Source organism: Pygocentrus nattereri, chromosome 12 (assembly GCF_015220715.1).
Source record: "Pygocentrus nattereri isolate fPygNat1 chromosome 12, fPygNat1.pri, whole genome shotgun sequence".
Classification (NCBI taxonomy): Eukaryota; Metazoa; Chordata; class Actinopteri; order Characiformes; family Serrasalmidae; genus Pygocentrus; species Pygocentrus nattereri.
In genome coordinates this window covers 34,403,673-34,431,172 of record NC_051222.1, presented here as the reverse complement: position 1 = coordinate 34,431,172, position 27,500 = coordinate 34,403,673, and the positions used below count along the sequence as shown (strand labels likewise).

The following is a 27,500-nucleotide window of genomic DNA, read 5'->3' as shown; positions in this document are numbered from 1 at the left end:
CGGCTGCGCATTCTTTAATGGATTTGTTATTAACGTCCTGGAGAAATCAGCAGATCCAGGCTCCTCTTCCTCACAGCTATACACTTGCAAAGCTCCGCCAGTCAGCCCCGTTCTCCATGCAGTTACTAAATGATAGGCCTTCGGATTCTGGGAAACGATCTGACGCGTAACAGTCGAATCCTCTTATTTTCCCTGTGTAATAAATAGTGCAGGGATCGCTTCACCTTTAGAAGTCTGCAGTTAATAACGAATCGTTTTGCATATTTATTACATCACACATAATGAATTATACATATTTTCAATTTACATTCTGTATCGACCGGCTTTCGTCTGAATTTTTTGATTTTGCCTGTTTGTTTCAGCATAACAGCCAAAACACTGATGATCTAAAGGATGTTTTTTTTCTGTGCATATAACAACAACTTTTAATCAAAATACTAATATTTCCTCTTCTTACAAACACAATAACTCCTCCACTCTTTGTTAACGTGCTACGAGTAAATATTTCATAGAGGATCCTGTATCATTTATAGTAGTAGCTATGGATTAAATCAAAGCAAATACTGAATAAGTTCATAAAAATGCAGAGGTTTCTGAATTATTCATAGAAATTACATTTACATTTACGGCATTTGGCTGACGCTCTTATCCAGAGCGACTTACAATTTGATCATTTTACACAGGGAGGCCAAGCTGGTGTTAGGAGTCTTGCCCAAGGACCCTTATTGGTATAGTGTAGGGAGCTGACCCTGGGGGGGGGGGTAATTACAAGCAGACACATAATAATTCATAGTAGTTACTAAAAAAAAGTCATATAGTTACTGAATACATTGTAGCAGATACTGATTAATTTATAGTAGTTACTGAACACTTGATAGTAGATAGTGAATATCATAGTACTGCACAATTTGTAGTAGTTACTTTTTGATTTGAAGTGATTATTATATCATTATATTATAATATATGAATGAATATTGTATAATAGTTACTGTTTAAGTTTTGGCAGTTAGTGAAAACGCTTAAGTCTAATATTCATTTGTAGGTCTTTTTTTAAAGATTAATTACGTAATAATCAATCAAACTTAAAATTCAACTTGAAGGGCGTTGAGTGTGACCTTCGTTTACAGTGTAGCTGAGCAAATTACAAATAACTGGAAAAAAAAAGACCAACTAAAACAAATAAAGAAATCGAGACGAAAGGACTGATCTAAGCATAATAATACTAATAAAAGAGTAAAATAAAAAGATAACAGCTGGAATAGAAGACACAGGAAACACATTGAAATGAAGGGGAAGAACCAGCTTAGATAGTAAGCCATGAGAAAACTAAACATTTCAGAAAAATGGAATTATTTCCTGGAAGAACAGTAAAAGAAAGAAAGATATGCCATTTCCAGGGTTGATGTGTACATATATATGTTTGCAGTGTGTTCTGTAAGGTACCTTTCGGGTTGATTTGCATCAAGAGTGTATGTGTTTGCACTCTACCTGCAGGCTTGTTTTATATCAGGTGTGTCCGTGTAGCCCAAGGGCTCACCAAACTGTCCCTAAGCCCCGCCCCTTCCACTCCCACACACATACACGTTTGTAGCTTCTTAGGGAGGCAGAGCAGGTTGTACCAGTCAAGAGAGAGAGAGAGCGAGAGAGAGAGGCTAAAAGAGGACAGGTAACTCGGACACAGTCATTAATGAACAGATGAAGCGTTTTCCTCTCGTTAATGACGAACAGAACTTCATGCAGGAGGAACCTGAGATGATCCTGTGATAAATAACAGATTCTTCATCCACTCGGGAGGTAAGGTGATTATTATTGCCTATGTACGATTAAATCAGCCATAGGTTTCATACGCTACAGTGGCCAAGACCAAGTGTGAGAACCGTAAATTAAAATTAAAATTAATTTAAAAATTTTTAATTAATCTGATCACTCCTCACTGGTCAAACGCCAAGGACTGGAACTGTGAACACTTTTCAAGGATCTTAAGACGAAGATAAAAAAAGATCATTATTTTTGTAACGCAGAATATTTGTCATAAAGCCTATGATGTAGTAATATTTGAAATCCTACCATAAGCAGGTGATTTGGGATTCAGTTTGAATTTGGATTCAACGTTAATTACTGCACTCTTAAATGAACAGGGCCGACCGGTAGGCCCGAAGTTTTATTACACACGGTTATAATCTAAGAACAGCTCAGCCACTTTGCACTAAAGTACCAGTAGTTACTGAATAATAAACCTTAGTATGGTATAAGGCTGAGAGTTTAAGGGGTTAAATGATTGCTCCGTTTAATGCACTCAGTACTTGACCACAGCAAAATGGGCAAAATAAATAAACGCTAAAAATTTAAACAAAACATGGAAAAAAAAAACGTTAGCAAACAGAGCTAGGAGTGACGGTGGAGGAAGTATTACAGTTACAGTTTTAGAGTCTTGTCAAGTCGGTCTCAGACAAGTGTGAGGCTTTTAACATTCCAGGCTTGTTATATACTAAGGCTTATTATTTAGTTACTACAGAGACTTCAGTGCAAAGTAGTGGAGCTTTTCTTAGGTTATAGATGTGTGGAGTAACATTTTGGCTTGGTAAGGGATGTACCAAATTTATAAAATCGTTTTTTAAATTGTTCTTAAGAAATTAAGAGAATTCTTAAATTATTTTTTGAAGAATAACAGTTAATCTTAAGTTTTCTTAACTATAAGGTGAGTATGAAAAAGCAGTTTTTATTCCTTGAGACTTTTGTGAACACATTGCCAGTATCCTGTCTCTAAACACTAATCTTAGGCATTATGGGAATCATTTGCAGAAAAGCATTCTGGTTGTCCATCGATTCATTTCACGTATAACGAGTGGTCAGTAAAATTCACAACAGTGCATACCTTAGAAAGATTAAAATAATGGTAGAAAAAGAAGAATTCCCATTTGACTTCTGTCTATGTGATTGCATGATTGGCTGAAGCATGCCTAGGTTCATAGGGCTGGTGATAGGTGGGCTTGTGAATTCAAGAGTGGAACTTACTATTTGAAAATTTTACTCCACACGTCTCTATAACCTAAAAAAAGCTCCATTGATTTGCCTCTTAGGTAGAGTGATTAAGAAAGGAGGGTGTTTTGCTGTGGTTGTGACTGTCCAGTACTAGATATCTAGAATACTTCTTTCTATATCCAAAATCTCTAGTACTAGACTGTCACAACCAAAGCAAAACATCCTCCTTTCCTCTCACCTCTTTCACCTCGCAGACAGAGGCATCGCTACAACTACATCAACAATGCAACTTAACTGACAACTTGTTGCGAAAGAGGGTGACTGGGGTGGAGCACGCCAGAAACGAGGGAGGATTTGAAAAAAATGACTCATAAAATCATTTGAAAGAACTGAGAGGAACGAGGACACAGAAAATATGTTAAAATCGAGGAACTGAAAATTAGACCTTGATACTATTTCATTCAGGTCTACATGGCCAAGCTTAGCTCTAACTGATGTAGTGTAAAGAGTTTACTATAATGGTCCCAACTCTCACTGATATTTAGTTCAGGATAATCTGACCCACAGAAATTATTTAGACTGTAATTGCTAATGATGAAGATACTCAAATACTTCAATGGTGAAGCTATTTAACCCTCTTTACCTCAATGAACCACATAAACAAAATGCATCAGAGAGAAGGATGAACATTAACACAGAAATTACTTCTACCAAGGCCTCAGGTGGGTTTCACATATGCAAATCACTCCCTTTTGCCCAATTCAAAGAGCAAAACAGCACATGCCTCTCATTTTCATAATTGCTGAAACTCACTTCTACAGTTGTCATGGTATTGCTCCAGGCAACAGTTACCAGGGTGAGCTGTTAGTCCCTCTGGCTAAAGTTTCAGGTGTATTAACAGGTTTCATACAAACGTTGGAGAGTTCCAAGCTGCATATCAAGGACAGAGGCAGCTATTATTCAAATGATACACTTCAACAGTACAGCACATTCTCACAGAAACGGCCTTTCGCAAAGCTTGCCAAGCTATTTCAACAGCTTGTGAAGAAGCTCCCGTGCTTGGAATAATGTGAGTTGTAAATTCACAAGACAAGTCTTTAATTTTCTTCTCCCTATCTTTTTCAGATACTTTAGGATGTGATGCGTTTTCAGAAAAAGTAGACCTGACCCATCTGAGAAGATTCAATCATTTCTCAGTTGAATAGGCCATTAGAAGTCCAGACTTACACATCTTCCTCTTGAGGTAAAGTCTTTAGGGATGAGTGTTCCCACTAAGGAACGGAAGCCCAAGAAACCCCATTACATCCCTCGCCCCCCTGGCAAGCCTTTTAAGTACCACTGCTTTCAGTGCCCTTTCACATGCAATGAGAAATCTCACTTGTTCAACCACATGAAGTACAACCTGTGCAGGAATTCACTTTCATTGCTGTCCAAGAAAGCCAAGAGTCCTATCCCCCAGACTGCCATGGAAGTTAGCACTGAAACAGCGACTGTAGAAACACCTTTGGGTGTTTCTTTGCAAGCTACTGGTGACATGAAAGATATTTCCAAGGTCCAGCAGAAAGATGTCTATGTGACCACACCAAAAAATCTTCAGAGAAGCAACACCCCTGAAAAAGAGACAAAATCTCCAACAGAACAGACCTCTCCAGATGAATCTGAGACTGTACCATTGTCCAGTAGTGGTGGGGAACAGGTTACTTCAGCTACTGAATCTGGTGAAAAGGAAGGACAGCATTCTTCTGCAACACTTTCTTCTGCCTTTTCACCTATTTCTGCCTTTCAGGAGGAGGCCACCTCAAGCACTTATAAACCAGAAAGGTCCCTCCCAGATCCCTATCCCCATGTATACAACCCAGTTCCTATTCGGAAACCTCTGCAGTCATTCCTTGCTGACCCTGAAATTATCAGCGACAAGCTTCAAAAGGAGGAAAAAGAGACAGAACCTATGTACCAAGACCTGGAGTGTCCTCCTTATACCTTATCCCCTCATCTTTACCCTGTCCATCCCTCGTATTCACCTTACCTTCTTCCTGGCAATTGTTACAACCACTTCCCTTCTCCGGCACAGATACCTCCTTACATCTTGGATGCTCAAAGATTCCACCAACTCTTGCCCGGTGTGTTACCTGTCCACACCCACACCCTCCCAACGTACCCTACTGTGGACCAGTATTACAGATTCTGCCATTCAACTCCCTCTTTAAGCTACAGCACGTACCATCCTCCTGACCAGACCCATCTTACTTCTCTTCATTACCCACAGATGAGCCATTCTATACTAGATGTACACAGAGGGTGCCTGGGTAACACAAGACCCGATGGTTTGTACAACTCAAATCCCTATTTTGATCAATACATGATGACCCAAAGGGCCATGCTTCACCAGGCACACATGCTAGAATCACATGTTGGAGTAGGCCAAGAAAGCAGATTTGGCTGTTCAGCAGCTGGGTCACCAGACAGGCCAAATGCAAAAAATCACACTCTGAAAGACCAGCACACCCAGAATGGAAGTGGTATGGCAGTCCTATGCAGCCAAACAGGAGACAGAAATGCTGCTGCACCTCCAGAAGAAGATGGAATAGTACAAGATAACTCCACACATCATCTAGAGAGGTAAGATATGAGATATGCCATGGCTTGCATATTTGCAAGTTGTCCTGCTCATTTCAAAACTATATATATATATATACACACAGAGTAAAGGTACTCCAGGACAACTGTTAACAAACACAGCATTACATTGACACAAGCAATGCACAAAAATGGCTAACATCCTTTATTTTACTTTGCTAACAGTTCAACATCAAGGCCAACAGAACAAGAGACCACTCCACTGAACCTCTCTAAAAAGGAGCTCATAAGACTGACAACATCTGCCCATCCCAAGACCAGAGAGAGCTTCCTTGATATTCCTCTGAACCTCTCTCTAAAGCCATCCTCCAGCACACCTCACTCACAAACCCAGTCACAAGATCCTCTGCACATGGAAAAGGTCTTTCAAGGGGCCGTGGACACTATGGCACCACAAGATCAAGACGACACCACGGATGAGCAGAAACATACGGCTGCTTTTGCGTTGTGTCAGCTGGCACAGTCTAGTCTGCCAGCCCAAATGCAAAGCTCAGAGACCAGTGCACAGTTTAGCAAATATGCCACCACTAACACTGATGAAGGACTTAACAATGATAAAATCGACTGTGCTCAAGCTCTGAACAACTACATGGACAGTGGAGCAACAGACACTTCCCAAAACAAGACTTCAACCCATGAAACTGCTGAAACTGCTTCAGATAGTTCTGATACTACCAAAACAAATATTCCTGAACTTCCTAATCCCGAATCTGCTGTGGATGTCACCTGCCCCACAACTTGCACTGAAAATGTTACAGTCTTTCCATCCAAATCTAAGGCGAAGACTGAAAAAGGTGGAACGCAGAATGCAAAGAGAAGACGACACCTGGCTCGTAGTAACCACATTCTGAGGAAAAGGCTTCGCTGTTAGTGGAATTTAACACCAGGGATGCAGACTGTGGCTACAAATCAGTCCATTGACCTGTTACTGTGTCCTTGAACCTGATTTCCTTCAGAGACGCTAAAACATAGTATCTAAGTACGGCATGCCTGGAAGGAATGGAAAAAGGACATTTTAAAGTGATAAAAAAACATTTGTTTGTCTTGTGTAAATATTCCCAAATGATAAGAACTTGTATAACCCTATGCTTTTTTTAGTTTTTTAAATAAAATTTTGTATTCCATCGTTTCTGATCCTAGTACTTCTTTTTTTCCAAAAAGTTAGCCCTTCTTGCTAAGGACCTGGAGCACCTAAACTTATTTAAGAGATTCCATTATAACTGTCCGAACGCTACTCAAGCAATTTGTGATTTTATGCTTGCACATACAGATTAACAGGTGCATCTGAAACCTGTTCAACCACGAACAGTCACCACAGCGTGCAGGTACAGACATGCTGGGCTGCATAACCGTTGAGTTTCAGCCTCAGTCTCTCTCTAACTGTACATCTTTACCCTAACAATGCAAACAGTCACTCATAGGGAGATTATATCATTACTCCTTCCACTGTATGTCTTTCTGACTTTGGCAGCTGTGTCTGTCTGTTACAGTGTCATCTTATGTTAGGAGATCCCAACCCAGTCCATGAAGCTGCTTCCACAACTGATTCACGTAATTAAGATCTGCTTATTTGGCTCAGGTGTGTTGTGAACCTGGTGTATCAGTGCATATATAAGCAGATAGAATGATCACTATGACATGAATGAAATGCAAATGACATTCATTTATTGGTGCTCATCGATATACTGACATATATTATTTGTATCATAATACATTAATGATTAACCTGGATGTTATTTGCCTTATAGGACGCATTAAACTTTCGTATTCATCAATGGCCATTGCACAATAAAGCTGGTATTTATAAATAAATTAATATTGTCTTCAACAGAAGAACAACAGCATAGGATAGTTCAGCATTACAATATATATCCAGTCTGCCTATCTCTTTTTGTTCAAATAGAACATTCCCTTCATCCCTTTTTTTAAATTATTCATTTGTTATTCAATATCGGTATCTTCTCCTGCATAACAGTGCATCTCAGTTCTGGTCCTGGCTGGCTGCTCCTGAATACAGTGTTTCCCCGACACTAGCACATTATAGGCCTGTCACAATTTGTAGATGATCTGATCACAATGATGTAAGCTAATCACATTTACTTTCCACCGTTGTTAGTTTTCAAAATAGCATGTTTATATACTCATAAGTATAATATGACAGTGTCTAGTAAATTTGGTGCATTTGAATTGAGATAAAAACGTGGGAAAAACAATAAAATAAGCAAAAACTGTATTTATCAAGACAGTTCATGGGTCTACAGTAGCACCTTAACGGGACAGCTTTCCGTAACAAACCGGCAAATTTATATTTATACTTTAAGCTTTGCATATGATGAACGCAAAAGACTGATTAAATTATGAAGCCCAGTTAATTATGTGACAATTAACTGCCAGCTGAATTTTCACGATCAAGATGGGCATAACAACTTTGAACCCACAGTGATGAAAGAAATTCAGCTTGAACAAGTAAAAATGTAATTAACACTAGTAAAAAGGTGAGATCTGCCATGTGACATACGCACTAGTTTGAATTAAACTGTCAAACGCATGTTCATGTAAAACTTTCTATTCTTACATGTAAGAACTGAATTTTGTACTTGTATCAATTCAAAAAATGTAACCTGACGGAAATCAGTGTGTATATGTGAGAATTACAATTTTCATTTCAAAATTCAATTTAAAAAATGAGTAAATAATAAGTAACATAAGTGTTTCAGTTACTAATGATTAATAAATTGGCACATGTTAAAATAAAATTTCAAATGAATTGATTTTTTTCACCAGTATTCATAATGTTTTACTGTCATATTTTATTTTGTAAAGCTTATTGTAGACGCATGGCACATGCCTACAGTGTGTTTAAATGTTCCCTAACCATAACCTCAGTCCAAAAACTAATATGAATGTCTGTAGATAATCCACAGGGGTTAAATAAAGTCTTGTACCTTCTCAAAATCTTGATATTTCTTACATCAAGAATCTGTTGATTATAAGCTGTAATCATACCCACTTCAACGCAGGAAGTGCTTCTTAATGAGATGATAAGTTGGATCAGGTGTTAGGGTAGAGGAAACACCAACATATGCAGGACAGGGCTACTCCAGGACCAGATCTACAGAACATTTCTAGAGACAGACAGTTGTTTCATTGGTTGTGCAGATTTTGGAGGGCAGAGCTCCTGAGGTCCAAACAGAAAAACAACAGAGCCAGCCCAGAATGCACTGTGGTTCTGTGAGGGAGGGATGGGGGTTACAATCAGTGCTGGACCCTGATTAGGCGAGTTTCACACACCCACAGCAATCGATAGACAAAAGGCAACAGAAAGCGAGTAAGCTTTGAGGAGGACCGAGGGATTAAAGAAGTGGTGCATTCATTCTCGGTGAAGATTCAGTTTGTGTCAGTATTCCTGAAATGTTGGCTTTCCCCTTTTAATAGCTCAGCCCTGCCCACTTCAGGTGTGAGGGGGTATGTCCTTTAGATTGACAGCTCTGGTGTCAGGTTCTTTTAGTTGCATGAGGGTGGAGTCATGCTGATTGACATTTGAAGCCCATCTCAATCTTCATAAGCAGCATGCTAGATACTGTAGATGGCATGATTTTCCTCGTCATTAGAAGAGTACCGGAGTGCCGAAATGGTAATACTTATTGATCCGATGTTATACTGTCAAAACTGGGCCTTTCAGATGACCATAAACTGGTCATTTCTGTTATGACTAAACATTGGGCAGTTTATCGTCCAGTGGGATCAGGTGCGATCTTGTAACAAGAGCGTCTAGGAACAACAATGAGAAAATCTGGGCTGAATGTTGATGGAAACAGACTTATTAAGGTGGGAATAGACTGAGTATGAAATTTTGAAACCAATCCATTGGCTTGTAAAGGCAAAGCTCAAAGTAAGAGACGATAATGTGCTTATCAACAAGTGTGTCATTAGCCCATGGATACAATATATTTTAGCACGGCTACAAATTGCCCCCAATAACTCCAATTAAGCAAATGGACATGAGTTACATGTGCAGAAGAAAACATTACCTCTTGCAAAGGGAAAAAATAGTTTAACCATAATCTTATGACAGTAAGTTTGTTTTGCATTCTCCAAATGTTAAAAGAGCATGCTCTGGACGTATTGAGGGGTGTACCCCAGTGTGTGAACAATTCAAATCCAAAATTTTAACACGTTGTCCCCTGTGGCATGTGCCTGTACCTCAGGCTCCAATGAAGGCCCTGAGAGCTGGCAGGAAGGCGGGGCCCGAACTCAAAGCCGAGGATGAAGCCCCTTGAGGACAATGAGAGAACTGTGCACCTGAACCAAGAGGGAAAGCGAGCTCATTGTTCCGCCTTGGTGACCACCAGCAGCTTGGCTGTCAGGGTCAAACATAAGGTAAATCAAAGTTGCCTCACTGTAGGACCTGAGGCGGCACCCAGGAGACGGGGCTCGGACTTGTGTGCCGTCTCCCACTCACTCATGTTTCTCTCCCAGGAGCTCAGGCCCTGCCTTCCTGCCAGCTCTCACAGCCTTCATCAGTGCCCGAGGGATGGGTGCATGCTACATCACCAGACTTGTATTCTCGTTAAAAGATGGCATTTGGCCCTACAAAACCAGTTTTACCGTAAGCCCTATAGTGTCAGTTATGCCATTTTTCACCAGGCAGTGCTGTAAGGTATGGTAGAGCTACAGTCACACATTTTGCCACTGCCAAGTAACCTGTACCGTACCTGAGTACCCATGCAGAACTCGGTTACCTTTTTTACCACGGTATCAAGTGTACAAAACCAGAACATATGGGTGACTGCAGACCATTGGTCACACATCCATCAATTACTCATCACACAGTGTCATTTGAGTCAGATCACAAAGAACTCCAACTACCTTCACGGTTCTGAGTTCGGATTAGTAATTGCACCATGCCATTCCACATTGCCTGGTGGAAAAATTCCGGTAGACACATTCAGAGAGTATCAAGTGATCTATCTGTTCACCCTGAGTCTGTGTGAACAGAAATTATTCTGATTCAGATTACTCCTCTGAGGATGAAGATAATCTGGTAGCGATTATTACCCTGAAGTGTCACTTAGTCCCATTCCCGAGAGTGTGAAATGACATCCAGATCAGCTTGTTCACCCTGAAAAAAATTGCTAATGGACGATCCAGTTTCAGTGCATATTCCATTGTGTGAGACTGTAGTTCAGTTTGAAAGCAGAATGGGCATGGGTAGACATGATTCTGATCCAGATGGTTGTCAACAGGGTCTGACGTCCAGCTTGAATGCAGAGTAAGTGTGAACACGTGTGATCCAGATTGTTTCTAACAGGGTGTCTCTTTCTTCCTCTCTTCAAATTAGGTGCTTGTTCTTGTGGCTCTAGAGCTGAGGCTGTACAGTTCAGTTTGAAGCAGAATAAGTGTGAACATAAGATTCTGATCCATTTTTTTACAGCAGAGGGTTTCCTTTGTTCTCTCCTCACAGGAAAGGTTCGGTTCTGAAGCTGAGTCTGTTCAGAATCAAGACAGGTGTGAACGGACGTGATTCTGATCCAGATTATTTTCTTCTCAGAGGAAGGGCCCTGTAGAGACTGGATTTCAGTTCAGTCAGAATCAGAATCAGTAAGGGTGTGAACCGCTGTGATCCTGATCTACATTGTCTTCAGAGGAAAGGGTTATGACTGTGGCTCTGCAGCTGAGGGGCTGGTGTTGGGGACAGGGGTAGAAGGGGCTGGGGCAGGTTACTGGGCAGCTCTAGCAAGCCATGGTGGGGCTGAGTAAAGGACGAGGGCAGCGATGGACGCTGCTGCTGCTGTAGGGGCAGGGGTAGGGAGGCGCTGTAGGAGAGAGTGTGAGGAAGAGCATGAGGGGGCTGAGGGGAGGTGGAGCTCGGACGCATCTGATTGAGAGTCAGTCTGGGCTGCTCACAATGGAATGGGTTGGTGGGAGAAGGAGTACTCAAACCTGTGGGAAAGAGACGGGAAAAGAGGGAAAGAGAACAAGACAAGGTTTAAATCAGCACAAGGCCACAGAAAAATACTCCAAGAAACAGAGTTAAAGAGGACGAGTGTGTGAACAACCTGAGAGGAAGGGGTTTTTGCTCTTGGCAGGTGGGTTTGTAGGGATCAGCGTGTCCAGGTTGACGAGCGAGGCGGCTGTGGGACCCAGAAAAGCTTCAGGTGTCCGGCACATTCTAGGTGTCACCGACTCCAGAGGCGGGCCGAGGCGAGAAAGGTCAAAGGTCACCGGACTGTCCTCAACTCTGCCATTCACCTGCCCCCCCACCACCAACTCGGCAAAAGGGTCAACATCTGAGAATCAGAATCAGTTCACAATCAGAATAAGTTCAGGATCATTCAAGATGACTACACTCTTTAAAAAGGTGGCCCTTCAAGAGTTCCGTAGCAAAAAAAATGGTTCTATATAAAAACATGGCTCTTCAAGAGTTATCGAATCATGAGCACGAAGAACCTTTTGCATGAGTAGAGGGTTCTGTGCATCATGAAAAAGGTTCTTCACATTGATGGAAAATGTGCATATTTTTTTAAAAGTGTTCTGTATAGCACCAAAGGGGGTTCTTCTGCTGTTACAAGCTTAACACGATAGAAGAACCTTTTTTTGGTGCAATATAGAAACTTCTAATATAGAAAAAGGTTCTATATAGAAGCATCTACAGCACATTCTCCATCCATCTGAAGAACCCTTTCATGATGCATAGAAACCTTTAGTCATGCAAAGAGAGCATTTTCTTTACTAAAGAACCATTGAAGAACAAGGCTCTTTGTTTTAGGAGTGTAGATACAGAATAATCAGATCAGAAGAAGAATCAGAATCTGAAATTTAGAACTAGAATCATTTAAGTCATAAAACTCATCTCCAAGATGGTCACTTTACAGGAGAAGGAAAAAACATACTTTACTTTTAATGTAAGTCAATGGAACCAGACGTCTTTCCAAGTCATTTTGGGCCATTTCTTTTGGTCTGTTCTTCATGAAATTTATACATGATGTAAAAGGAAGAAGGCATTTTCAAATTATGTCAAAAACTGAAAAATATGGAGATACAAGGTTGTCTTCTGACAGCAGCGATATGTAGGTCATCTGTAGAGAACTATCAAAATAAAGTGTGACCAAAATGTAAACATGGACCTATTAGTTTGTTTTGGTTTAAGATTGTTGTTATTGCGATCACACTTCTCTGAAATGGAAAAGTAGGAAAAGGACGGATGTTTTGTTTACAGAGCAAAGTAGGTTTCGTTTTATCCATCCATCCATTTTCTAAGGGTCGTGGGGGGTGCTGGAGCCTATCCCAGCAGTCTTCGGGCAGAAGGCAGGATACACCCTGGACAGGTCGCCAGTCCATCGCATGTTTCGTTTTATATTCATAAGTTTTAAGCTATACAGAAGTTCGGAAAGGCCATGAGCATTGCTGTAATTTCCTCGAGTTACTTATTTTGTGTTCTCAAGATTACAACTTTGTGTAAACTCATTATCCTAAGATAACAACGTTGTCATCTTGAGATCCCAATATAGTTAACCTGTTATCTGAAGACAACAATCCACAGTATTATAACTAACGGCCTCTCCGGACTTCCATAGTTACATCATCAGCATTATTTCTCTGTGATGTACACTAAGCTACGAAGTCAATTTGTACAACTTTGCCATTTCATCCAAAATAATGTCATACAAATTGCCGTCAGCTGACAGGTGTTCTGTCAACTTGACATCAAAGTTGAACAAAGCAGCCTTTATGCCTGTTGGAATAAGCCTTTATTAGATGTTTATGTAGGTTTGTATAAGATGTAATAGTAAGCTTATATAGGGTAGCACTGTGAACACTGTGGTGTTTAGTGTGCAGTTGGTACACTGTCTCAGACGGGGACGTGAACTGAGACGTACCTGCTGGACTGTCACAACGGGGGCTGAACACCCTGTTAGGCCCCTCCTCTCTTCTCTCCTTACTCTCCTCCTTTCTCTCTTCCTCTCTCAGCTCCTCCTCCTCCTCCTCCTCCTCCTCCTCCTCTTCCTCTCGAATGGAGAATGGGTCGACCCCAACTGAGGCTACACATGTTACAACTCAAGCGTCAGTTTTCTTTTCAAAATAAACTCATACATTGTCAAGTACTGTCTGGTACTGTGTGTGTGTGTGTGTGTGTGTGTGTGTGTGTGTGTGTGTATAGTACCTGGCCGTGCTGGACTCCTCCAAGCTTGTTCTGCAGATTTGGGGCTGGGGTTGGTTGGCGGAGCACCCCAGGGGTCTGGAGGTGATTGGCTGGTTCCCCATGGATGGGAAGGGCTACTGGATGAGGGGCGGGCCATCCAAGGACTGCCAGCTACAGGAGTGCTAGACTTCACCACAGCTGAGAGAAAGAGAATGAAGTAAATTAAGGAACCATCGTGTAAACAGCAGGCCTAAAACATCACTTGCCAAAACCATGTTGAGTTGTTAAACAGGCATTTCAGCCCTAAACTAGAGTTTAAAACATTATTTGCATATGCTGTAGCGCAATGTTATATCCTTCAGCCTCATCGGTTTGAAGGAAATCCCAATTTGATTTTGTTTTCATGCTTTTATTCATCAAGGTTTTTTCACTACAGTTTCCAGCAGGCCTTAGGCCAATACATGATGCTATCACTGGGAATCCCTGTGGTGTCAAACAATCCTGACTGCTAGCTCAGCCACTGAGCTACACACTAAAAAAACAGCAATTATGTCTTTATTCCTCACAAAACAGACAAAGATTTTAACCTTTCAGACTGGAAAACGAAGCCAATCTGAGGGAAAATACAAGATCAGGTAATATAAATGAAATATGAAAACATATAAAATATAAACTGTGCTTTAGTGGTTTGCTTGTTGCGCTCTTCTTCTGAGAAGTCATTTCTGTCAGTTGTGTAATCCATCGTCTCCATTATAATAACAGTTTGCAGAAGTTAATACGGTTATATGGCTCAGCTAATAATATGGTAAAATATACATATATATATAATACATAATACATCTTAAAGCATCCAAATCCACCCCAAAGCATTTGCAATTTTTCAAAGCTCCTTCTACCTGCAAGAAACATCACCAGAACAGAGATTTCTTAGTCTTTAACTCCTCAGATGGCCAGCGCCCACTGATGGGCCCAAAGTATTATAACACCCTTTTATTATAGAAGAATAGGTCCATTAGTTTGCATTGAAGTCTCTGTAGTTACTGAGTAATAAGCCTTGTAAGAGGTTAAAAAGGAAAGTCTTGCTCTAGCAACTACGACGGCACTGCTGCATGTGAGTAAGCTGGTGTACATTGGCTTCCATTACATGATAGCTACATTAGCCTTGTAGCCCCAGTGCTAAAACTAAAGAAACAAACATGTCTTGGTTGATTAACTATATTTTGTAGTTACTGTGCAAATTTTAATTACACAGGTTACTGACCTACAGAATCCCAGGGGTCAGAGGTCACTGGGCAGGTGGGCTGGGCATCCCAGGGGTCATCACTAGGTGGTGCTTCAGACGAGGGGCCGAATATATCCACCAGATCAATCATAGCTGACTGGAAGGGGGAAAAGATCATTACACAGCTAATCACACTCAAGTAAGATTGATACTGAGAGTTTAGATTGGTTGAGGGTCGTTTTGCTGGTTCCTGATTGCGACAGGGGCTCATGATTGGTTCAGGACTTGGTTCTTGAATACTAGAGTTGCTCATGAGGGGTTCAGGACTGCTAGAGAAGCATATGATTGGTTCCTGATTGCTACAGGGGCTCCTAATTTGGTTCAGGACTTCTATTCGGTCTTTTTGTTGGTTCATGATGTCTACTCGGGCTCATGATTGATTCAAGACTGGTAGAGAAGCATCTAATTGGTTCCTGATTGCTACAGGGGGCTCCTAATGGATCAGGACTTCTATTGGGTCTTTTTGTTGGTTCATGATGTCTACCTGGGCTCATGATTGATTCAAGACTGGTACAGAAGCATCTGATTGGTTCCTGATTGCTACAGGGGCTCCTAATTGGATCAGGACTTCTATTGGGTCTTTTTGTTGGTTCATGATGTCTACCTGGGCTCATGATTGATTCAAGACTGGTAGAGAAGCATCTGATTGGTTCCTGATTGCTACAGGGGCTCCTAATTGGATCAGGACTTCTATTGGGTCTTTTGTTGGTTCATGATATCTACCTGGGCTCATGATTGATTCAAGACTGGTAGAGAAGCTTCTAATTGGTTGAGGACTCCAAGCAAGCCTCCTGATTGGCGGGGGCTACTATTGAGGCTCTTGACTGGTTCAGGACTTCTACAGAGTCTTTTTGTGGGGTCATGGTTGCTACAGGGGCTCATGGTTGGTTCAACACTGCCTCTCTAGCTTCTGATCGGCTGAGGACTCACTTAACCGCTGTTGATTGGTTGAGGGCTGCTATGAAGGCTCCTGGTTGGTCAAGGACTGCTACAGACACTTTATAATGCCATTCTGGACATTTGTTTCATTATTATTGCATTTAGGACATTAATTTTATTATAACTCAAATCTCAAAGCTGTCAGTTATAATAGAAACATATAAAGCACTTTTCATTATTCTGGACACATCTAAGATTCTTTTCTTGCAGATTTTTACTAATTATATGAAACCTGCTAAGTATTACTAGACAAGTAGAAACATTTTTGTCATTTATATGTAATAAATTTTATTTTTATAATAGTAAAAAATCGTCCAAACAGACTGTTGAACTGCTTTGGTCTTCTCTTACCTCCCCTTGTCCAGATTCACTCTCTCTCCTGCTCTCTTCCAGAACTTTCTGAAGTTGAGAGTCGTCCCCTTGTCGGCTGCGCTGCTCCTTCAGAAGGAGAACACACTTTAGAACCAAACACACACACAAACACACACACACACACACACACACATTCACTTTAGAACCAAACACACACAAAACATATTCTAGCTGCTGAAGTCAGATGTTTCCTCCTTTGGGGAACTGACGGCAACCTAATGTTCCAGCAACTATAAAAGGATTGATAGGAGGTTAATGAGAAGATTAATGAAGGTAATGAAGTTCATGAAGCTGCAGACAGAAATTAGTCAGGACTGAACAGAAACAGATTAAAAACACTCGGAGCAGAAGGGACAAATTATTCAACTGGTCAAAAAAGTCTAAAACGTTAATGCAGTTACGTCATTAACCCTTTGCCTGAGCAGTTTCAGTGAGATTAAAAGTTTCGCCAAAGTGTTTGGATCATTTTTATACACTAAACGTCAAAAGAATGAACATCCTAGATAGAACAGATATTCTTTCTTTCTTTCTTTCTTTCTTTCTTTCTTTCTTTCTTTCTTTCTTTCTTTCTTTCTTTCTTTTCACTGTTTTCCACATTTTAGAACAATGTTGAAGACAGAAAAACTAATGGTTCATTTGGACCCCAGTCACAATGCCACGCCTCACTCTGAAACTACAGTCAACACGGCCACCTCAGACTACAGTTCCCAGAACCCCTCACTTCATCACGTGACTAAGGCCTCTAACTGATCCACCTATCAATGCTGGATTTCTGGTTGTCAACTTTCTGCTTCTGTTTATCGACTGTTGATTTTGGATCGATGCGTTAGTATTAAAGCTCTTAACTCAAGCCTCATCTGCGAGCATCTGGTTTTGTCTGCAAGAGTCTGGTTCTGTCTGTGAGAGTCTGGTTCTGTCTGCGAGAGTCTGGTTTTGTCTGCGAGAGTCTGGTTCTGTCTGCGAGAGTCTGGTTTTGTCTGCGAGAGTCTGGTTCTGTCTGTGAGAGTCTGGTTCTGTCTGCGAGAGTCTGGTTCTGTCTGCGAGAGTCTAGTTCTGTCTGCGAGAGTCTGGTTCTGTCTGTGACAGTCTGATTTTGTCTGCAAGAGTATGGTTCTGTCTGCAACAGTCTGGTTCTGTCTGTGAGAGTCTGATTTTGTCTGCAAGAGTCTGGTTCTGTCTGTGAGAGTCTGGTTCTGTCTGTGAGAGTCTGGTTCTGTCTGCGAGAGTCTGGGTCTGTCTGTGAGAGTCTGGTTTTGTCTGCGAGAGTCTGGTTCTGTCTGCGAGAGTCTGGTTCTGTCTGCGAGAGTCTGGTTCTGTCTGCGAGTAATGACCTTCTACCAAATAAGACAATTTAGACCCCACCCTCACCAGCCATAACAACACTGATTGGTGAAAATGCATGAATCAAATCAGGCACTCCATTTAAACCTTAAATACAAACTAATTGATGACATAATGATTGTGGCTTCACAGCTTCCAAATATAGGAGTCCTAAATTAAATAAATAAATGAATAATATAAATATAGAATTCAGCGTGTGCCCAGACTTTTGACTGGTAGTGCCCCTGCTGGGGGCAATCCCCACATGTCGACTTACAACAAGTGGAAAATCCAAAAGATTAGAGGTATTAAAATGGCCTGCGAAATGAATGGACCTCATTAAACTGCTATCGTTCACTCTTAGAAATGGAAAGACTGTTTCTTTCATTATTTTATGTCTTCACAACACTTTGATTTCAATGTACTTCATAACAAAGAGCTACAGGACTGTCTCAGTCTGAAGCTCCTTTGTAGTCTGTGTGTTTTGTTCAGAATCAGCTGCTGCTGCACTGAAGGCAGGTAGACTAATATTCGCCCATTACTCAGCGGGGGTCCCTGTGTCTAAACATGTACAGGATATGTTTGGTACTTTCAGAGGCATCTGCTTATTTACCTACACTGATCTGGTGAAGACACTGCAGTTTTATTAGGTATTAAAGTCACAGTTTGGGGTAAAAATTGAAATGTACACTATTTTCCTCATCAACCGAAATGTAGACAGTCCGTCTAGACACGGTTGGAGTTGGAAAAAATGGACAAAGACACAATGGACAGAAAATTCTGCATGATGGCTGTTACTGCTGTTACTACATTTATAACCGCCTTATTACATTCTCCACAAGGACACACCGCAGACTCTGATGACACATGATAAAAAGCTCTTATTACGCTGTCTGGTCTCCAAACTAATGAAGTAAAGCCAAAAAAACAGCACCTATAGTTATTAGTGATGTATTAATAGCATCGTGGGAACAAATTCAGATTCAGATTGAGATCTCAAGAGACTGAAGAAAGACACACACACACACACACACACACACACACACACACACACACACACACACACATATCTAAACACAAGCACTCGTTCACTGCTATTTTCAAAAAAACCCAAACTCACAACCAGCCAAGCTTCAAGCTTTCAGTCGTCTCCATGGAAACTGAATCTGGGTTTACAAGAACAGGTGCTTTAGTGTGTTTAATGCAAACTTAACTTTATTTCACTTAATCCCATTTTTCAATAGAAAACTGCATTCTGGGACATTTAATAAAGTAATAATATAAACTACTATTACTACTACTAATAATAATAACAAGGAGAAGAAAAAGAAGAAGCTATTATAATACATGCATAAACTAAAATATATATGGTAATAAATGTTCAAATTAATGTTTAATTAATTATATAATTCAGTTAATTTAGTTCATGTTTAATTAATGTTAAAGCATTTTGTATCACCAAAGAAAAAAATTACATTTTTTCCTGTATTCAGATTGACGTCCTGTGCATTTTGACATACTGTAAAGAATAACAATAATATTAATAGTAATAATAACAATAATAATAATAATAACAAAAAATTATTCATAACATTTATTTTTAGTTGCATTTTTCTAGCAGTAAGAAAACTCAACATGCAGTTGCTCTCTTTGCCCACATGGGGGCAGACAGTGTTTTAAAGACAGTGGCATTAAGACACATTTTCCATCAGATAGTTTCCTTCTATGAAGGTGAGGTTGGCTGTGAGCCAGAAGTGGTCAGGCTGGACTCTTCATCGCTATGGTGACCAGCGGGTCTAATTAGGAAACACTTTACATTCCAAATCGTGATTAGAAATCCAGCTGATTGCTGAAGCAGCTTCAGCATGAAAGACGTGTAACTGACTCCATTACTGGCTCCTGTAGCTCACGCATCATTCAAATGTACTTATTTACTGTGTTTAATAAGACAAATATCAAACTGCTGTTTCTCTAATGCAAACGGTGGCGTGACATTGGTATCAGGCTTATAGAACTACTGTTGAGTGCTCATCAGTTTTGGTCTGTCCTTGTAAGTGGGTCTAGTTTCAGCCAAATCAACATTTTGGCTATATTTAAGCAAATATAGGAATATTTTATAACAAATATTCATGACGACAGATGACCTTGAGTGCCTGTTTGCTTTTATACAACAGTTCAAAATAAAGGAAATTGCCACAAACGATGATATTAAAAATTGTCACAATTGACCCCTCCCAGTCCTGTCCATGTGTTCATGTTGTGTTTTGTTTTTCAGTCCAGCCCCCTTGTTTCGTGACTCCACCCCTGATTGTATCCACCCATGTTCCCGTCTGTCCCTCATTTACCCGGTGATTATTTAAGCCCTGTGTTTGCCATTAGTTGTCGCTGGTCTTTGTTGTTTGTAATGTTTGAATTATCTGAACTGTCTAAATTGTTGGATGAATTGTAGTCTCATGGTGTTTGGTGTTTGATTCAGTGTTCATTTAATCATGTCTGTCCCTCCTTCTCTCTGTGTTGGATGTTTGACCCTGGACCATTGCGACTATGTGTCACGATTGGCCCCTCCCAGTCCTGTCCATGTGCTCCTTTGTTTTGGTCCCAGTCCTGTCCATGTGCTCCTTTGTTTTGGTCCCAGTCCTGTCCATGTGCTCCTGTTTTGGTTGTGTAACTCCGCCCCTGATTGTTTTCACCTGTCCCTCATTGTTCCATGAATTTAAGCCCTGTGTTTGCCCCTTGCGTTTGCCAGTCATTGTACCTTTGTATCTTTGTACTTGGTCTTTGTTTGATGTCTGTTTCCCGGTTGCTCTGGTTTTTGTCATGTCTGTTTCCCGTTCCGTCCGCATCGGCTATATGAACCTGGACCGTATTGACCATGACCCTGGATTTGCCCCTAATAAATCTCGCTTATCTCAGCATGTGCGTCCGCCTCCTCGCTCCCCCTTACACTATGACTGGATTTGCCCTTAATAAACGTCGCTTACCTCAGCACATGCGTCCACCTCCTCGCTCCTGACCATTATAAAAATACATATTAGCATCCATCTGGCATACCATAGCAGTGGCCAAGCAACACCTTACCAACCTAGCAACCACCTGGGATTACATAACAATACCCTAATATGTTAGCATCCACCTGGGACACTGTAGCAAAATCATAGCGACACTTTAGCCTGGAATACCATAATAATGGCCTAGTAACCCTAATCGACCACATGTGATTACACTCCTAGGGAGTTTACATCGATTGTACTTACAGGAGTCTATATTCCACCCCCAGGTCACCAGCGTGGAGCTCAAACACACAGACTCTGTTTTTTATCATTTTAGGGGACTTCAACAGAGCACAACTCACCAGTGAACTACCTAAATACAGACAGCGTGTTACCTGCCCCACCAGGGAGAGTAACATTTTAGACCATTGCTACACCGTGTTAAAGGAGACCTATTGCTCTGTTCCCCGTGCTGCTCTGGGCCTCTCCAATCACTCGCTAATCCACCTCCTTCCAACCTATAGGCAGAAGCTCAAGTGTGCCAAACCTGTAGTCAGCTCTGTGAAGAGGTGGACCAACGAGAGTAAAGAAAGGCTTCAGGACTGCATGGAACTAACAGATTGGAGTTTTTGAGTTTGTTTGAGGATGCTACAGGCAGCCTGGATGAATATACGGGTACTGTTACATCCTACATCAGCTATTGTGAAGACACCTGTGTTCCGACCAAGACTCTCATAAAATATAACAAGAACAAGCCCTGGTTTAATGCCAGACTGAAACAGTTGCACCGGTCTAAAGAAGCAGCATACAGGAAGATCAGGCTCTGTACAATCAGGCTAGGAACACACTCAACAAAGAAATCAGAGCTGCAAAAAAGAGCTACTCAAACAAGATGAATAGTATGGTGCCCTCAAATGAGCCATCGACCGTCTGGAAGTGCCTGCAGAACATTACCAGTTACAAAAGGACACCAACCCAGACAATGGGTGACCGTCAGCTGGCTGATGAGCTTAACACCTTTTACTGCAGGTTTGAAAAGCCCAGCTCCACACACCCATTCAGCACAGATTCACATCCTTCTGTCATTCAGCCATCTATTCAGCCTGCTCTGAAGATCTGTGAAAAGGTTGTGCATCAACTCTTTAGGGGACAAAAAGTGAGGAAAGCACCAGGACCAGATGATGTTTCACCCTCCTGTCTGAGGGTCTGCGCTGACCAGCTCACACCAGTCTTTACAACACTCTTTAATAAATCACTGGAGCTGTGTGTCGTACCTTCCTGCTTCAAACATTATACCATAATACCAGTTCTCAGAAAACAACCATCACAGGATTGAATGTAGACCTGTTGCATTCACCTCTGTAGTCATTAAATCCTTTGAGAGACTGGTGCTCTCCCATCTGAAGAACATCACAGATCCTCTGCTGGACCCCCTACAATTTATATACCAGGCAAACAGGTCGGTGGATGACGCAGTGAACATGGGACTCCAGCTTATTCTTCAACAGCTTGAACACCCAGGAACATATGCAAGAATTTTGTTCTTGGACTTCAGCTCAGCCTTTAATACAATCACCCCAGGACAGCTACACAACAAACTACTCCAACTCAGCATGCCAAGCTCCACCTGCCAGTGGATCACCAACGTCCTCACTGGCAAAGAGCAGCAGGTGAGGTTGGGAAAGTTCACCTCAAACACCCAGGCCATCAGTATAGGTGCTCCACAGGGTTGTGTCCTCTCACCATTGCTCTTCTCTCTGTACACGAATGACTGGACCTGCAAGGACCCCTCGATCAAAATCTTGAAGTATGCAGATGACACTACAGTCAGTGGTCTTGTCTGAGATGGTACGAGTCTGCTTACAGATGGATGGTTGATCAGGTGGTCCTTTAAAGCAGCCACAATAACCTAATGCTGAACATAGCGTAAACAGTGGAGATGACAGTAGACTTCAGGAAAAGGATGCCATGCAATGGCAAAACAACACCTTAGCAACCACCTGGGATGCCATAGCAATGGCCTAAGAACACCCTAGCAACCACTTGAAATAATATATACACAGCCAAGCAGCCCCTTAGCAACCACCAAGGATTCCGATTAATTTTTGTATGAATCAAAACTTTTTTTTTGGCATTTTTCATGTAATTTTTTTTCAACAAAACATTCTTTTTTCCATGAGAAATGAATGATGGCACATTCATGTTGAGAGAATCTAACTGCCACAAACGTTGTCACACTATGTAATTTTATGTGTTTTTAAAAATAAAACCAATGAGCAACCAATTGGCATACCATAGCAATGGCCTATAGCAACCTCACCAACCTAGCAACCACCTGGGATTACATAACAATGCCCTAACAATACCTTAGCATCCACCTGGGACACTGTAGGAAAGGCATAGCAACACCTTAGAATAACATGTCCACAGCCATCAACACCTTAGCAACCACCTAGGATTCCAGTTCACAGCTTTGTCAAGCCAACTAAAAGTTCATTCACAAACTTTTCCCTGTTAGTTTTAATTGTGCATCACAGAGAAGACTCTGAAACATCCATACACAGACAACTCAACGGGATCTGTTCACATCTGCTACAATAGCTGCAACTGATCGCCCAGATTGTTCTCTCTCTCTCTCTCTCTCTCTCTCTCTCTCTCTCTCTGTCTCTGATGTCTGTGTGGTAATTTATCTCTCTCTGCTGTACTCTCGTCTCTCTTCTCTAGCCTCTTTCAGTCTACTAATCTGCCGCCACTGACCTGAAATAACAGCACATGCAATATATAGACACAAGTATTGGGACACCTACACATCACAACTACATGAGCCTTAATTCCATCCCATTCGAAATCCAGACATTATGGAGTCGGTCCCCTCTTTCCAGCTATAACAGCTTCCATTCTTCTGGGAAGCTTTATACAAGATGTTGGACAGTGTTTGTGGGAATTTTTGCCGAAGAGCATCTGTGAAGTCAGACACTGATGTTGGACAAGAGGTCCTGGCTCACAATGTCTGTTCTTCCCAAAGGTGTTTGATGGGGTTGAGGTCAGGGCTCTGTGAGGGCCAGTCAGAACTACTGTTCAATGCGCATGTTGAGAGAGTTTTGGCCCAAAGGTGGGTTAAAATGGCTGGGAGGTTAGAGTGCTGAGGAGTGCTGACATTATACCAGGAGATACTGATACTGAAAACCTGATTAGGCTTTAAGATGGTAAGTTGTTCAAAGCAGACATGCTGATGTGCAGGTGAGAGCGCACCTCTCTGCTCATGGCGAGTGCCAGCTGTAGCTGCAGTTCTTCTTCTCCACTGGTCTGAGGCCGAGACTGCTCCAGCTCAGATGCTCTGGGAGAAGAGGCAGAGGCTGAGAGAGAGAGAGAGAGAGAGAGAGAGAGAGAGGGGAAGGGGTACAATATATATGTGTTGTTGTTATCATGCTTATACAAAACAAATGCAAAAAAGTTGTGGACAGGGCTAAGATAACTACTGTTCTACATCACTGTTCCTTTTAACAGTAGTCATTATATGTTTATGCATATTCTTTCTATTTGGCATATGTTTTCAATGGGAGACATGTCTGGACTGTAGGCAGATGTGCAAGTTACTTACTAATGCCCCCCCCCCCCCCCCCCCCCCCCCAACCTACTCCATAACAGACTGTGGCTTTTGAACTTTATGCTGGTAACAATTTGGATGGTCCTTTTCTTCTTTGGCCCAAAGAACACAACATCCATTATTTTGATAGATAATTTAGACCCCAGTACAGGTTTCCACTGTGTATCAGTCGATTTCAGACAAGCTTGAGCCCAGAGAAGGTGGCAATGTTTCTGGACATGCTGAATAGTCTTAAGTTGCATTTGTAGAGGCAGTAATGAACAGTATTTACTGACCACAATTTTTCAAAGTACTGAGCCCATCTGTTGCAGTGAAATCTGAGAGGTCAATGGTCATGGGCATTCATTTGTGGTTTTCAGAATCTTTTGATAGTATTATACTGTTGCATTATTGGCCGAAACCCGACCACGGTCATAAAGTACTTGACCTTTCTTGGATGCTCCATACCAATTGCCAAACGTGTCGTCTGATATTCACAGTCTGACCAAATCAGACTGAGCCAAAAAACTGCCACAGGTTCAGGTTCAGCTCAGTTTGGTCAGTTTTTCCAGATCAGTATTAATGTTGTTTTGTTCCAGCCAGTCTGTAAAGCTTCTTACAGCCTGTTTAGTCTGGCGAATGGTGTTGAGTTGATTTCTGGCTGATTCCAGGTTGTTCAGCTGTTCTTCTGTTACAGCTGCTGGCTGAAAAGCTGCTCAGTGGTAATTTAGTGTTGTCTCATCTTCAATGTCTGACCAAATCAACTGTCAGTCAAATGTAATCTTAAAAGTGTCCGTTTTCTGTTTGTGGCAAAGTACGAAATAAAACCGGCTTGAGCGTCTCCTACAGCTGTCAAAGTAGTTGGTTAGCAACAGCATCTAGATGGAGTAATACAATGTTTGTGAAAAAAAGTGATGTTATGGTATGGATTGCTGTAGGCCAGAAATAATTTGGGGAGCAGCTACAGCAGTGACACTGACATGGTAGTGACATTGGTGCAGGTTCAGTGAAGCTTTTTATTTGCAATGAGTTGCTGACTTAATGTCTCAAGATATTGACTCTTTTTCTCAAAATAATGACTTCTTTTCAAAAGAGCAGATCTTTTATCAGAAACTGACCAGCAATGAAGGGGTACAGGATATCGAACACAACTGTGCACCAACAATTGGGCTACAGTCTTTGACTGTATATCAGTGGAGCTACAATACAAGACTTTCTAATAAACTGTCCACTCAGTGTACAGTACATGTTAGATAATGTTCCTCTACCCGGTGGGCAGCGCTGTTGCCTCACAGCGAGGAGGGCCTGGGTTTGATTCTCCGGCTGGGTGACCAGGATCCTCTCTGTGTGGAGTTTGCATGTTCTCCCTGTGTCTGCGTGGGTTTCCTCTGGGTTCTCTGGTTTCCTCCCACAGTCCAAGGACGTGCAGTCAGGCCAATTGGACATGTTACATTGCCCCTGGGTGTGAGTGACTATCTGTGTCTGTCTGCCCTGCGATGGACTGGCGACCTGTCCAGGGTGTATCCTGCCCTCTGCCCAATGACCACTGGCTCCAGCACCCCACCGACCCCCCGCGACCTTGAGGGAGAAGCGGCTTAGAAAACGAGTGTATGTTTGTTTATGTGTACTTACAATTAAAGGATGATGGAGATTCTCTGGAGCGGCTAAATTCTTCCCCATACAGTGCGGCCATGCTGGGCTGGCTACTCCTCCTGTTAGGATATGCTCCTCCTCCTCCTCCTCCTCCACCTCCTCCTCCTCCTCCTCCTCGTCCTCCACCCCCTCCTCCTCCTCCTCCTCCTCCTCCTCCTCCTGCCATCCTCTCTTTGGTCTTCAGGGCTTGGGCTCGCTCCTGCCTGAGCCGCTCCTCATCCCTAAGCAGGGCTACTAGCTGCTTGGCCTTCTCCCTGACGTTCACACCCTGGTCCCTCCCATCTCGGTCCACATACTGAAAGTCCCGCAGCGTCTGGATGGTAAAGGCATTCTCCCGGCACTGCTGGGCCACTCGCTCAGAGCCTGTCTTGGCCAAATAGTCCAGCAGGGTCAGTGCCTGGACAACAGAGGTGAAATGTGACTATTAGAGCAAGGCCCTAAACGTATGTTAGTGTTGAGCTAATGGTGGTGCACATAAACACCTTTGGGCCGTTCTAGGTTAAATACAGAAGCTTGCAAAAGACATTTGAAGCATGAAGCTTGTAAAAGACTTTAACATATTTTTCAGCTTATATGTATGTATCACTTTTACAGTGACTCTTTCAGTAAAGAGTCCTGACATAGAGCTGCTGCCACTGTCTTCCATTCCTAACAACTAACTGAAACTTGGTAAGGCTGGTAAATCATATTCACATCTAGTGACGTATCTAGAACTTCGGATTATGTTATCTAACTATGTTTGTGGTTAATCTAATGTGTAAGACCTTCACTTCAGCTCCAGTCCAGTTTATCAGCTCCACTTACTGTATAGCTGCACTCTGTAGTTCTACAGTTACAGACTGTAGTCCATCTGTTTCTCTGATACTCTGTTACCCTGTTCTTCAGTGGTCAGGACCCCCATGGACCCTCACAGGTGTTATTCGGGTAGTGGGTCATTCTCAGCACTGCAGTAACACTGACATGATGGTGGTGTGTTAGTGTGTGTAGTGCTGGTCTGAGTGGATCAGACACAGCAGTGCTGCTGGAGTTTTTAAACACCTCAGTGTTTCTGCTGGACTGAGAACCAAAAATATCCAGCCAACAGCGTCCTGTGACCACTGATGAAGGACTAGAGGACGACCAACACAAACTGTGCAGCAGCAGATGAGCTGTCGTCTCTGACTTTACATCTACAAGGTGGACAGACAAGGTAGGAGTGTCTAATAGAGTGGACAGTGAGTGGACACAGTGTTTAAAAACTCCAGCAGCGCTGCTGGTTCTGATCCACTTGTACCAGCATAACACATACACTAAACAGATGGACTACAAAGTGCAGCTATACAGTAAGTGGAGCTGATAAAATGGACAATGAGCGTAGAAACAAGGAGGTGGTCATAAAGTTATGCCTGGTCGGTGTAGATTAACATGTAGATTAACACAGCATGTGAATGACAGTATGTTTAGGGTATATATTTAAAGCAGCATTGAAGAGCACATGATGAACCTTATGGCAATTAAATCACTGCAAGTATGATTCCTCTTATTTTGATTACAATCCTGTACAAATCCACCTCTCTTGTACCGCCACACATCCCCAGCTTAACACCAGCTCAGGAG

General features: G+C 41.9%; 2 protein-coding genes across 4 annotated transcripts in view; one reads left to right on the top strand and one right to left on the bottom strand.

Annotated features, from left to right (window-relative positions):
• The first annotated feature begins 1,643 nt into the window (after window positions 1-1,643).
• LOC108411850 (zinc finger protein 750-like) lies at window positions 1,644-6,763 on the top strand. The gene is made up of 3 exons (XM_017683617.2): window positions 1,644-1,794; window positions 4,108-5,601; window positions 5,785-6,763. Exons 2-3 carry the CDS (start codon window positions 4,241-4,243, stop codon window positions 6,488-6,490), a joined length of 2,067 nt encoding a protein of 688 aa, XP_017539106.1. The 5' UTR covers window positions 1,644-1,794; window positions 4,108-4,240; the 3' UTR covers window positions 6,491-6,763.
• A 499-nt stretch (window positions 6,764-7,262) lies between these two features.
• The window catches only part of epn3b (epsin 3b), a 43,376-nt gene continuing 23,138 nt past the window's right edge, over window positions 7,263-27,500 (bottom strand). For 2 of the 3 annotated variants that reach the window (XM_037543863.1, XM_037543865.1), the window contains exons 3-10: window positions 25,884-26,301; window positions 23,918-24,021; window positions 16,335-16,439; window positions 15,024-15,141; window positions 13,784-13,960; window positions 13,500-13,661; window positions 11,679-11,909; window positions 7,263-11,562 (exon numbers count right to left, since the gene is read on the bottom strand). In XM_037543863.1, coding sequence (XP_037399760.1) covers window positions 11,261-11,562; window positions 11,679-11,909; window positions 13,500-13,661; window positions 13,784-13,960; window positions 15,024-15,141; window positions 16,335-16,439; window positions 23,918-24,021; window positions 25,884-26,301 — 1,617 coding nt within the window. In that variant the 3' untranslated portion in view covers window positions 7,263-11,260. The remainder of the gene's footprint in view (window positions 11,563-11,678; window positions 11,910-13,499; window positions 13,662-13,783; window positions 13,961-15,023; window positions 15,142-16,334; window positions 16,440-23,917; window positions 24,022-25,883; window positions 26,302-27,500) is intronic. The other variant, XM_037543866.1, reaches the window with a different exon arrangement.

What these genes read in the sequence shown, in the direction of transcription:
- LOC108411850 (XM_017683617.2), top strand. Translation starts at nt 4,241, where the DNA reads ATGAGTGTTCCCACTAAGGAACGGAAGCCCAAGAAACCCCATTACATC. An exon ending in TCCACACATCATCTAGAGAG is followed by an intron (nt 5,602 to 5,784) that starts GTAAGATATGAG and finishes CTTTGCTAACAG; the next exon opens with TTCAACATCAAGGCCAACAG.